General features: G+C 40.4%; 2 protein-coding genes and 1 long non-coding RNA gene across 7 annotated transcripts in view; 1 reads left to right on the top strand and 2 right to left on the bottom strand.

Moving 5' to 3' along the window:
* The window catches only part of LOC117245912 (high affinity immunoglobulin gamma Fc receptor I-like), an 89,464-nt gene that overhangs the window by 27,104 nt on the left and 48,852 nt on the right, over nt 1–13,508 (bottom strand). For 3 of the 4 annotated variants that reach the window (XM_078163911.1, XM_078163910.1, XM_078163912.1), the window contains exon 10: nt 12,320–13,004. The exons of the other annotated variant lie outside the window; for it this stretch is intronic. In XM_078163911.1, the coding sequence (XP_078020037.1) occupies nt 12,984–13,004 (21 nt within the window). In that variant the 3' untranslated portion in view covers nt 12,320–12,983. Of the gene's footprint in view, nt 1–12,319; nt 13,005–13,508 lie in introns of those variants that run through there. 4 annotated transcript variants of the gene reach the window in all.
* LOC117245959 (low affinity immunoglobulin gamma Fc region receptor II-like) lies at nt 4,931–9,376 on the top strand. Of its 2 annotated transcripts, none has more exons than XM_078164001.1 (5): nt 4,931–5,103; nt 5,233–5,274; nt 5,475–5,741; nt 5,876–6,121; nt 7,463–9,376. In XM_078164001.1, the coding sequence occupies exons 1-5, from the start codon at nt 5,073–5,075 to the stop codon at nt 7,609–7,611; spliced, it is 735 nt and encodes a 244-aa protein (XP_078020127.1). In that variant the 5' UTR covers nt 4,931–5,072; the 3' UTR covers nt 7,612–9,376. The 2 variants fall into 2 exon arrangements, with proteins under 2 accessions (XP_078020127.1, XP_033465488.1); XM_033609597.2 differs by having other exon boundaries at nt 4,932–5,103; nt 5,233–5,292.
* LOC144459659 (uncharacterized) lies at nt 8,601–11,815 on the bottom strand. The gene is made up of 2 exons (XR_013488500.1): nt 10,175–11,815; nt 8,601–10,074 (listed from the first exon to the last, which is right to left on the bottom strand). It is a non-coding gene; the product is annotated as an uncharacterized LOC144459659 (long non-coding RNA).

Here is a 13,508-nt window from a genome sequence, read left to right as displayed (position 1 = left end):
ATCATGAGTGGGAAAATACAAATCACTCTTAGGATCCAAATATATATGTTGTATGTCTCACCTAATGTATGTATGTAAAACTGGAATCAATGAAATCTCCTTGCACAGCCACAGATCGTCAGGTGCTGGTAGGCAGCAGGAACGTAAGTCATAAGATATACAAAAAAATTCCCCCACACACTGACATAGACTTTACTATCGAAATTTAATGAAGGGAACAACGCGTTTCGTGTTTAGCGTCATCAGGTTCACCTCATCAGGTCTGACCTAAGCATTCTCAGGTGTGTTTAAATGCTTGCTGGTCACATGACCAATTTCGTTTTTTCTTTTTTTCTCTGTTTGTCTAAGCAAGACTCAAAAAAAATATACAAAAACAATACAATTACATACATCATGAAGTTGAAAAAGTATGCATCAACCATGGTATAAGTTAAAAACATAAGAATTTCAATGCATGAATAGCAAAGTCTACTTACATAATCAATATTACACAAAGCGAGGATAAGAGGTAGAATTACTACAAAGTACTCTATCCTAGCTTGAGACCACCAGTACCTATATACAAATACCTTTATTCAGAGGAACCATATAACAGGACATGAATAATATACATTAATAATATACATCCTGCAAGTCTATCCTTTACTCACTACTCCGCAGATAGTGCAGGCTCGACTTTCCCTACGTAGGACAGTACAGCTTTGCTGAGCTTTCCCTTTATGTATCCTACGGGGCAAAAAAGAAGAAAAAACAGGTTAAAGAAAACAACTCAAATCCTGTGAATCATTCATTCCAAAAGGTTCAACAGTAGACAGTTCATTAATCCAAAACGCTTCCCTTCTCAGGAGCTGCTTAATGATGTTCCCCCCTCTCGGATTAGGCAACACTCTTTCAATTCCAATGAATCTAAGGGAAGCTGTAGAACCATGATTTTTATCTTTATAATGTCTTGCGATGGCGTAATCAAAATTATTATTTCTGATAGCCGCTTTGTGCTCAGCAATCCTCAACTTCAGATTACGCTTTGTTTGGCCAACATACATCAAGCCACATGGGCAAATAAGCACATAAATTACATGAGTGGAAAGACAAATGATAAATTCTTTTACATTATATTTCTTTCCGGAATGGGGATGATTAAATGTTTTTGTATCAAATGTGTTGGCACAATGTGCACATTTTCCACATCTATAATTCCCATAAACTTGCTGAGAAAGCCAGTTGGTTTGTTTTGGTTCACTATACATGGAACTGACAACAGTGACTCTCACATTTCTGCCTCTCTTGAAACAAAATAGAGGTCTGGAGGCAGATAGATGGTTTAGGCTTGGGTCACATTCTAGTACTTTCCAATGTCTATTAATAATTTGTTTGACTTGCCTCGAAGCTGTAGAATATTCTGACACATAGGTGGTTCTGTTTACATTTTCACGCTGAGAAAGTGGAGGATATAATAATTTATCCCTCTCCCTCTTGTTAGCCTTCTCAATAGCCCTGTCAATAAGGGATTTGTCATATCCCCTTTGTTTGAACCGTTCAGCCGTTTCTTTAGTCTTAATGATGTAATCCTCTTCATTACTGCATATTCTTCTCAACCTTATGAACTGCCCGTATGGGATATTTTTAATGAGGTCGTCAGGATGGAAACTAGTAGAATGTAAAATAGTGTTTCTATCAGTGTTTTTACGATAGATAGATGTCTCCAATCTCCTGTTGTCATTCACAGAAATAAGTAGATCTAAAAAATGAGTCTCTTTTTGACTATATTCCATAGTGAATTTCAAGTTAGGATATGTCCCATTAATGTAAACATTGAATGCCTTCAGGTCATCTTCACTGCCTACAAATCCCATCACAATGTCATCAATAAATCTGTGAAAAAAACAAAATGTTACCAGAAAATGGATTGTTATTAAATATATGCTTTTCTTCCCACAGTCCCATATACAAATTTGCATAGTTAGGGGCAAAAGGTGACCCCATACTCATGCCTTGAGATTGCAAATAATATTTTTTATCAAACATGAAGTAATTAGACTTCAGAATAAACTTTGTCAATATCATCAGCAGTTCGGCAGGGAGAGCATCTTTTCTAGGTTCCAAGTAAAAGTCCATGGCTTCTAGGCCACCTTCATGTGGGATGTTGGTATAAAGGGCTTCAACATCAAAAGTAACCAGAAAAGAGTTTTCAGGCATAGTAATGTGAGTCAGTAATTTTAAGACATCAGTGGTGTCCGCCACATATGATGGTAAAGTCTTCACAATGTCTTTAATGAAAAAGTCCACAAATTGGCTTAAAGGCTCAGACAATGAGTTCTTACTTGCTACAATGGGTCTGCCCGGAGGGTTCACCAATCTCTTGTGTATTTTGGGCAATAAGTAGAACACAGGAGTCATTGGGTATTCCACTTTCAGAAATTGTTTTTTAGTGATCCACTGGTTCTCCAAGGCTCTGTTCAGAATAGAATCCCTCTCTTCTACAAAGATCTCCACCGGGTTATGTGGTAACTCTCTGTAAAAAGAGGCATCACCAAGTTGTCTAAAGGCCTCAGTTGTATAATCCTTAGTATTTTGTACAACTACAGCCCCTCCCTTATCGGCTGCTTTTATCAAAATTTTAGGATTGTTCTGTAGTTCATTGAGGGTCTTTCTCTCTAATATGCTGATGTGATGATTCATGACCCTGTTTTTAGATTTAACAGCAGCTTCAATGTCTCTTTCCACAAGTTTACTAAATGTGACCAGAGTAGGATTGGGGACACCCGGGGGCATAAAGGTAGATTTTTTCTTAAACTTACTCAAAGGGTCACGGAGTCCCACGTCAGTCTCATTCACTCTTTTGTGAAAAAAATGTTTCAAATGGAGCTGTCTGAAAAATTTGTAAGAGTCAACTTTCAATTTGAAAGCATTAACTTTATTAGTGGGAACAAAAGATAGCCCACGACTCAAAACATTACTTTGGAGGGTAGTGAGTGGATAATCAGAGATGTTAATTACTGAGAGTTCTACCTCCGGCTGCGATTCCGTGTTACCATATTCCACTCCCTGCTGGATGACGGGTGCGCTCCTCGTCCTCTGTCCCCTCCTGGTTTTCTTCTGGGTATGGGGTCTAAAAAAGCTTCATCAGTGGAGGATGCGCTGGTGCGGTCCTGATCACTTGTCCCCTCCTCACTGGTGAGGAGAAGATTAGGACGTTGGGTCTGACGGCTGCCTTCCTGTCGTCTTGGTGCGCATGTGCCTGGTGCGCGTGTACCTCCATGCGTGCAGGGTCTCCAGTTGCGCTGTGCGCTGGTTGTCCAGTTGTAGACTATCCCTCTTTTATAATCCTCCGCGTCTCGCTGGTACTTCTTTATTTTGTAGGCTTTCAGTTCATTCTCAAACTTAGTCAATTCCTCTTTTAGGTCAGTTTCCATAGTTGAGTAGTCAGCTAGGCTCATGTTGTTCTTCAGAGTAGTTTTTGTTTCTTGCAAATCAATTTTCACTTTCTGAGTCTTGCTTAGTTTGTTCAATAATAAGTAAAGTCAGATCAAGTGAGCACTTATTAAGGATCTGGTCCCATTTCTTTATGAATTTCTTATTAATTCTCAGTCCTCTGGGGATTTGTTTGTTGCACCAATATTCAGACAGTGCTATGCCGTGCCATTTAAGGCGAATCTCTTTTTTCTCCAGGTACGTCATCTTCGACTTCTCATTTGTCAGACTTACTGTCGGAATATCCTTCTGGCCGTCATCAAAGAGGGATAGTTGAGAAATAATATGTTGTGCCTCCGCATCATCGAAGGAGAAGCAAGACGCTTGAATCTCATGCTCACTTTGTTCATCCATAGTGGTATGAGGGGTGTGCAAAGAAATCAATGGAATCTCCTTGCACAGCCACAGATCGTCAGGTGCTGGTTAATGAACTGTCTACTGCTGAACCTTTTGGAATGAATGATTCACAGGATTTGAGTTGTTTTCTTTAACCTGTTTTTTCTTCTTTTTTGCCCTGTAGGATACATAAAGGGAAAGCTCAGCAAAGCTGTACTGTCCTATGTAGGGAAAGTCGAGCCTGCACTATCTGCGGAGTAGTGAGTAAAGGATAGACTTGCAGGATGTATATTATTAATGTATATTATTCATGTCCTGTTATATGGTTCCTCTGCATAAAGGTATTTGTATATAGGTACTGGTGGTCTCAAGCTAGGATAGAGTACTTTGTAGTAATTCTACCTCTTATCCTCGCTTTGTGTAATATTGATTATGTAAGTAGACTTTGCTATTCATGCATTGAAATTCTTATGTTTTTAACTTATACCATGGTTGATGCATACTTTTTCAACTTCATGATGTATGTAATTGTATTGTTTTTGTATATTTTTTTGAGTCTTGCTTAGACAAACAGAGAAAAAACGAAAAAAACGAAATTGGTCATGTGACCAGCAAGCATTTAAACACACCTGAGAATGCTTAGGTCAGACCTGATGAGGTGAACCTGATGACGCTAAACACGAAACACGTTGTTCCCTTCATTAAATTTCGATAGTAAAGTCTATGTCAGTGTGCGGAGAATTTTTTTGTATATCTTATAATGTATGTATGTATTGCAGTATGAACACTCACATAGACTGTTCACAAGATTTATTCTGAATTTAGCTCATCAACTGCTACCCAGACATCATTATCTGACTGTGTGCTTCATAGTACCAACATTCAACGTAGATACAGCCACCCCAAACCCAATCTTTCAAGGTCATTGTTCTGTTGTAGCAAGCAGTAAGACTGATAGCTTGATATTGTCCTTCAGAACTGTGAGGTAATCTTCACATTTTGTTATTCTGTACACTTTCCATCACGCAACAACTCCACTAGCAGCATTATTATGACCATGCTTTATGGTAGGAAGCCAACAGAATTTCCCTCCCTCACATACCTATGACCTTTTTGTTTAGCCTCAGATCACTTTTGCCTCTGTTTCTAACATTAAAGGTCAAACCAACTCTTATATTAGCACCAGAATACACTACACAGGAAGAGGAAGTTCTAACTTACATCGTAAGTCTACGTGCTTCTCAGACAGTCAGCAGCAAGGCAACATGGAGGTCACAGCTCTCTGCTTCAGACTGTGTAAGTACTGAGTGTCACTCTGTTTTCTGTAATTTTCCAGAAAGTAGTTGGAAATTAGAAACTCGATCTACCAGCCATAATAACAGCTCTAACGGAAGTATTTTTTGCTGTCTTCCTTTTCCTCTTCAGCAACAAATGTGTTGATGCTGCTGGTGGCGCAACTTCATGCAAGTAATGCTTGGAAACGTGGTATGTTTTTTTCTGGATCTTTCCTACAAAATCAAATTCAGAAAGATTTCTTTGAGATTTGCTATCTAGCCTTGTTGTAGCCTCATTAAAAATATTAATTTCAGAACAACAGCCCACTAACAAATATAATTTCAAAATACAAACACCTTTCAAAATCTTTGTTTCTTCTGTTTCTGTTTCAGATGCAGCTTTTTCTCGTATTGTTCCATCCAGACTGCAGCTCTTTGAATATGAGTCCGTCTCTTTTAATTGTGAGAGTGTTAATGGCTCAGCTGGATGGGAAGTTGTAAGAAAGGTGAAGGGAGAATTTACCACATGTGCTGCCAAGTGGAGGATGTACTCAGGATCCCTCTGTGCCATTAGAAATGCCTATCCATCAGATAGTGGAGAGTACTGGTGTCAGACTAAAGAAGGAGGGAGAAGTAACAGTGTCAACATCACTGTCACTGGTAAGTTTAAGTCTCTGTAAAATGTCTAAATCTATCAGATTATCTTTCAATAAAGTCTTACCAGAGAGATAAGACTTATATTGATCTTCACACAGTATTCTTTCAGTAAATGATAGCATGCCTTTGTTGTTCAGCTGGTTCAGTGATCCTGGAGAGTCCTGTCCTTCCTGTGGTGGAGGGAGACGCTGTCACTCTGCACTGCAGAACCAAAGAAGCTTCCTCCAATCTCACAGCTGATTTCTATAAAGATGGTAGCCTCACAGAGAGCAGCTCTACAGGAGAGATGACCATCCACAGTGTCTCCAAGTCTGATGAAGGACTCTACAAGTGTAATATCTTTGATGTCGGAGAATCACCAGTCAGCTGGATGGCTGTCAGAGGTGAGACATACATATGTTTATTTATTTTCTCCCCACAGCCTGACATCTGCCCAGCTGGAATATGGTGTTGTATGTCTTGCTTGTCTCTTTATCTATTTTTTTTAAAATAACCTTCATATGAGAGCAGACCTTAAACAGAAACGTAGCCAGTTTTAAACAAGGGCACATACTCATAAGACACCCTACAGTTTTCTACGTAAAAGCTATTGTTTTGGTTTTGCAATTACAAAGCTCTGGATGATGATTAGTTGCAGAATATTTGGGGGCACAAGTAATTTTTCCTTTGTACAATCCATCAGGGACACATTGACAAACATTGCATATGTATTAATAGTTTTATGTAGGCTGACCAAACGTCCTCTTTTGCCCGGACATGTCCACTTTTCACGTTCTGTCCGGGGCATCCGGGGGGTGTTTATAAATTGATGATAATGTCCGGTTTTCCTTATGTGTGTGTGTGTGTGTGTGTGTGTGTGTGTGTGTGCGCGGCATGGGCCGCATATTTCTGTCTGAACCCAACAGTCATTATGTTTTGTTATGTCCAAAACCGAACCGAGCCCGACATTATTTAATTACTAAAGCACTGAGTTTGTGTCACACAGTTGTCATGGTTACAGGCTATTTAACAGGCCGGCCGTGCGCTGTGGGTGCTCCACAGAGAGGGAGACCTCCGTGTTTGAGACGGGAGCGGGAGGCGGGAGGTCCAATGGTTCTAGCGAGAGGAGAGGGAGAAATAAAACAAAATAAGATAAAATAGGAAAAACCCATCTCCCTCTTTTATTTTCAGCGTTTAATCAAGGCGGAGGCGGGCGGCTGGAGGTCCGAGACTTCCAGCGAGGCAAGAGGTAGAAACAAACAGCCAATGTGTGTGTGTGTTATGTTCAGGTGTTGTCACGTAAATAACAGTGCCCAAGCAATAACCAGGACAGACAATAGGATTTTATTTATTTTTACACTACATTTTCTCTGAAAGCTGACCGAATCCGACCCGAGCCCGAATACAATACATTTTTGACCAAACCCGGCCGACCCGTCAGGTAGGCCTACCGTCGGGACCCGTCGGGCTCGGATCGGGTAGCCACACTCTAGTGTGTGTGTATGTGTCCCCTATCTATAGGGGCCTATCTGAATTTCTGTCTTTGAGAGATATTATTTTATAATATAACTGAATTTTCTATCCATACATATAAATTTTAAATATATTAAAATTATAAGTCATCTTTGAGTAAACTGCAAGTATCATTTAAGTAGGCTATGTCGTGGCCGGCCGAGTGTCCTCTTTTTTGGAAATCAAAATATGGTCACCCTAGTTTTATGGCACATACTCTGTTGTCTTTGCAGAACTTGACAGAGAGCCTCGTCCCTCCTCAGATGACTCCTGTCACAGTTACCTCTTCTCAAGGATGGTGTTCACCATTGTGGTGGTGGCTCTGTTACTACTGCTGCTGGGACTGCTTCACTGTTGGAACCCTGGAAGCACATACAAATAATACACACAAACTTAAATGTAAAGAGATCACTTTACAGTTGATCTCATGGAGAATTAAAGCTGTCTTTTTTTTCTAATTTTATGTTATTTTTTCTCCAACCCTCTGCCCGTGGAGAGTTCCTTTTTGGTCACATTGTCAGAGCTACAGTAGTGGGGAGTCACTTATTTTATATTTTAATATAAGTTTAATATTGTGTAACTTCTACTGCTGTTGCAGTGTGATATAACATGTAAGGACTTGTTTATTCTTTCAGCCACTGTTAGACTGTGTCACCAGCAGAAAAGGTTACAGTTAAAACCACAGAGGTACTGACTGACGCATGAACTATTTTCAAAAAGGCGGTCCGTCGTGTTTTGTATTTTATTTAGACACAACTTGCACTGGTGAATTTGAGCTTGTCAAACGCAAACCACAAGAGTAAGTAACAGGTAAAAAAGCATGTGTCATGAAGCTCAAGTATCAAGTAAACAAAAAAAAAGCTGGTTTTCTGTACAGTTTGACAGAGAGACTTACAGCTCACCTTATGTATCAGGAATCTACAGGCAATTTAAGAGAAGTTTACTTATTTAGCACAACAGGGTTGTTTTAACAACAGTAAAAACAGGATCAGGGATTAAAATAAATGAATTACAGGTATTGACTTTTTATTCTACATTGTTCTCTATTGGCAAAGCATGCATAACTCGCAGTGTAATTTGACCAGTTTGAGATTTAAATGTGTTTTGCTGGTAACAGCTAAGGAAGCCTCAAACCGCTAGGCTCAAGCAGAGATGAGAAATGTACTGCAGAGGTCTAATAAAATGACTTACTATACTAAACTCCACATGCCCAGATTTTTTTCAAGATGGTAGACTTCAGCCCCAACTGGTGCTGACTCAAGTGACATCACTTAAGGCAACTGTAGACTTATTACTACTTTTCCACATATGCAGCAGAACTCCCCATCATCTATTAAACAAATCTCTTTAACCAAAGAAAGGCAAAGCAAATAAATTCAAAGTACTTTATTCAATACAATTAGAAGCACTGAATATGAACTATGAACTATAAAAATATAAAAATGTGTAAAACAAAATTGATGTATACAAGACTTGAGGACAACAAAAATCTACGAAAATCTATTAATGTAGTCATTTCTGGTTAACACAATGTCTTCCTTTCAGCTACTGTTGACACTGTCGGTCTTAATCAAAATTTATATTTTAGCACAGAGGTCATAGTAAGTGATTGTGTTTTACTGGTTTGCTTTATATTCAGAGGTGTTTCCACTAATTAGAAACAATTATCAATATAGTGCAGGCTCAACGTCACCTTTTAACTATTCCAAAAAGTAAACATTATAAACTTGGTTAAGATATGTTTAATATACGTTTGGACTGTTATACTGTATTTCATTCACTTGGAGACCCAATAATGTGGCCACTGGGTGTAAACACAATGCATCGTGAAGGATTGAATGTGTGTTCCTGCAGGTCTGCTGGAGAGACAGGAAGTTGTGATGAAGGAGACCATGTCATCTGGTTCATTACCCATCCCCTAATATTCTTTTTCAAAATTTGTTGCAATATGAAGACTTTTTCTGAAGACATATTCATCATCAACTGTTTCACAAGAGCAGGTTTTTTTTTTTTTTTTTTTTTTAAAAACATTACAATATTTTTTTGTTAAAGAAACAAAAAGTTTTGTATAAACAGTGTGTCTTACTTTGGTAGTGACATGTTGCTCTCTGTCATCTAATCATTAAAGATTTATTGTGTTAAGTTTCCCATTGCCTGGATGATTTCATTTATTTAAGAGAATCAGAATCAGAATCGGATTTATTGCCAAGCAGGTTTTCACATACAAGGAATTTGGCTTGGTGTATTGGTGCATAACAAAGAATATAAAATATATAAAAATATAGAGTAATTAGAAGCATACGTATAAAAAGCAAATACTATAAACAATTAAATATAAAATCTGAATGCAAATAACAATAATAGTAATATAAAAAAATATAAAACATATGTACACTGTAAACATGAATAGAGTTGTGCAAAGTACAGATATGCAAAATCAAAAGAATGCAGTGTGTGACAGGTGAATGACCAAGATGATGAAGAGATGTCCGACTGTGTGTTACAGAGGGGGTTGGGGGCAGAGTAGGTGGGGGTCTCTGGTCTTGTTGATGAGGCCAGCTGCAGATGGAAAGAAACTGTTTTTGTGGCGTGAGGTTTTGGTCGTGATGGACCGCAGCCTCCTGCCAGAGGGGAGAGTCTGAAAGAGTTTGTGTCCAGTTGACACTGATGTTAGCTAGGGAGCTAATGCAACACAACATTAACATAGGGTTGACTACACAGTCACATTCAAGCCTACAAAGTCAACTGTAATGAAAGCACAGCAGTCACGAGCAACATCCAGTGTCCATTCAGCTGATCTGCTCCCAAAAGATTTCTGTCTTTGCTGTGACAGCAGACAGTAGCCCTGCAAATGGAGCAGCAATGACATCACAGCAATGAAGTGCTATAACATGGGCAACTGGACTTGCTTGAGTTTTTTGGAGATGTTTCACCTCTTAACTTACGTTTCTTTAGCGCTGAAGAAGCCTCTTGAATGAGAGTTGAAGGGCTTGAAGAAACTCAAGCAAGTCCAGTTGCCTGCGATATAAGTCACTGAAAGCATAAACAAGTCCTTACATGTTATACCACACTTCAACAGCAGTAGAAGTTACACAATAGAAAACATAAAACCTAGGAGGACCATGACATAGCAGAAGGTGGGTATCTAAATAAATGTAAATGCAAATAGGGTGTAAATATCCAAAGAAAATGTAAATGCAAATTTTGCAAGGTTAACATAACCAGCAACTGAAGCCAACATAACCAGCAACAGTCCAGCAGCCTGAAGACAGGTGAGCAGGTGAGTATTCAGTCAGTTCAGTTCAGTCCATTCCAACCTGCCATTGCTAAGATATATTGAATAGCCTTATAGCCTGGGGGACAAAAGACTACATGTATGCACATGCACATCATCGTCTACATTACACCACCCAGGGAGAAAATAACAGTATATGTTAGAATACAAATGTAATATAAGCTGTCATTTAGTTTGAAAAGGAGTTCACTGTTCCTTCCCCCTGAACCCCTGGCCTTATCATTGAAACCAAATTAATGCATGCGTGTGGCTTCAAGCTCATTCTGGTTGCTCAGGGTCAAACTGATGTAACTGCATCATGTTGGTGGTTGACCACAGTGAGTGTATACGCTGCAGCAGCTCTTTTTTTACCTCTTTATATATCGTATCTTGAAGCATGTGACTAAAGCAGAGAGAACAATGTGGCTTAACTGTTCCACTCTAATAAAAATAGACGCTGATGCTTTAAGTCTCCTTACAACTGTCAGTGTGACTAGATCATCCAGCCAAACTTCCACTATTCGAAAGGTTAGATTAAGAAATGCACGTTAACTGTCAATCCAGTCACACTCCAAAGTCGGGCAATGACCTCTGGCGTTGGACATCAACAAAAAAAGCCATCCTTTGACGTCGGCATGATACGTTGCCGGTCGCCATTTTTTGTTTAATGCGTCAGCGTCAGGGAAAATGCAGCAGGACAACAATGTAAGTTAAAGGGCGAAAGTCCGAGTAGGGAGGGCAGGAGTGGTGGTGGATAGGTCAACAACTGACTTTCACGCGGGAGGCTGGTGTTTGCTTCAAACCGTGTTCTTTTTTAAAAATTCTAAACCCAAACGTGTTTTTGATGGCTGAACGCAACCACGTTTTTGTTGTTAAAGGGAAAAAAAACATCAATTTGCGGCGTTGTACCAACATAGTGGGCTCTAGTTTCCCGGCGCAGTGCAGGGTAGTGCAGGGTGGCAAACCCCGCGCAGAGCTAGTTTCGAGCAGCGCAACCCGAGGCGCGCTCAGTTTGGTAGTTTGGCAGACCGAGGTGCGCTGAGATGGGTGTGGCGGCGCAGCAGGGGGAGGTGTCGACAGATCTAGCTTGGCGCAGTGACAGTTTCGTGCCAAAAGGCTTCGCCGAAGGTGCGCTAAAAGCTCGCCAGCTGAAACCACGTCTACTGTCAGCGCAGGCGGAGCGCAGCCGGTGTAAGCCAAAGTTTGGCTGACCGGCGGACAGTGCGCACACGTCACCAAAACCTCACAGGCAGGTTTCCAGAATATCAGGCACATTAACAATGCAATAAATACCCAGAAAACCACTATTCAATGCAACTATCTGCAATCAGCACATAAATGTATCTCTATATCGACTGTCCCGTCACATCTGATGTCAGATCAAAGGGGATTGGCACCGTTTGGCACGTTTGGCACGCGTAATGGAAACCCAACCTGATTTGATTAACACAGCTGCAAACTAATGAGTTCACATCCCTCTCAGCCAACCACAAACAGCCACAGCATCAGATAGGGAGTATATATTCAGCATCTGTCATCTTAGAAAAGTCAAAAGAAAAGAAACAGAGCGAGACTGTGAGAGAGAAAGAGAGAGCGCGCGCATGAGAGAAACGCAACATTGATTTACAATTGTGGTGACCTCCTCCCAGGCTACCTTTGCATCATCAGCCCGTGGAGGTCTGCTCGCAGTTCCGTATATTCGGACACTGCAAGCTTGGACCTCCCGGACCAAAACATCAGTTTCCTCCTGGGAGAAGTTTGGCCGTCTGACGCTGCTGCTCTCTTCTGCCATGGCGAATTGAGTAAACTCTCATTACGCCTTCACGTGGCGCATTTAAGGGCGAGGAGAGGGGCTCATTTGATTGGTGTGATGTGTGTAAAACCCACTCCACGCCTTCTCTCCTCCCTCTTTCCGACTTGCGCCGGTAGGAGGGACGGAGGTGGGAAAGAGGAGTAGCTGCGGCAGGGCGCACGGTGTGCCAAACTTGCAAAATCCGCCTGGCCACACCCAGTTGACGAAGCGCAGGTGCGCTGCACCCCCGCCTCGCCCGGTCTGCAAAACTAGAGCCCAGTGTGTTAATTTTGAAAGAGACTGTATGCAAACTGTAAATTTACTGTGAAAGAGGAAGTGTATTTTGTAAACAGACAATGTATGTCACAGAGGTTGACAAAGCCAACAACCAACATACCCAGTGTACCTCGCATGTCATATGTTGACATGGAAAGTCCGTGACCGAACATCAACATGTGACAAGGTTGGAGTGAGAATGTATTGATACTGTATTGGTAATGCATTTAAATCCAGCATACAAAAGCTGTCATTTTTTGTTTTACAACTTTAGCTGTTTTGTTGGTAAGCGACTTTTTGTTGCTTGCTATTTTCAGTGAAAGTGAAATTTGATTGATACATAGTATACTCAAATGAAATGACAGTATTTGTGATTTATTTCTTCTTCTCTTGCACATGGAGTCTTCCTCAGTCAGGCATCTCTGCTCTTGACCTGTAAGACAGAATACACAAAGATAAATGTGTGGTAAATATCCTAAACTCAAGGGTCACAAAACAAAACGGTTAAACTAAAATAAGTGGAAAAGGGATGGCTATTTTCAGATTCACTTCAGCATTTAGACATGAAGCCTAATATACATTATATTTTGTGTTCTTGACTGACTTGTGGCCACTTGGTTTCACATTTAAAGGAAGACACATGCCATACAGCTTTAGTGTGAGGAGTTCAAGATCACTTATGAAGAGTAATTAGGCAAATTAAAGGCCCAAATACATCAAACCAACATCAAAGAACTGGAGGAGACGAAGACTGTTTTGTTGCCTCACGTTGCCTGTGTCTCAGTCAAAAAGTTGCACTTGAACACATCGCAAAGACGACAGCCAACAGTCAGTTAGCACATACATTCTGCACCTACATGAGAGGAAGAAAGCTCTCCATAGCAGCAGGTGGCTACAGTCTGTATTTATCATTCAAAAAGGGAAACTTGAAAACTAG

The sequence above is a fragment of the Epinephelus lanceolatus genome, chromosome 22 (assembly GCF_041903045.1).
Source record: "Epinephelus lanceolatus isolate andai-2023 chromosome 22, ASM4190304v1, whole genome shotgun sequence".
NCBI lineage: Eukaryota > Metazoa > Chordata > Actinopteri > Perciformes > Serranidae > Epinephelus > Epinephelus lanceolatus.
Note: the sequence above shows the minus strand (reverse complement) of the source record. Positions and strands in the feature narration are given on the sequence as shown.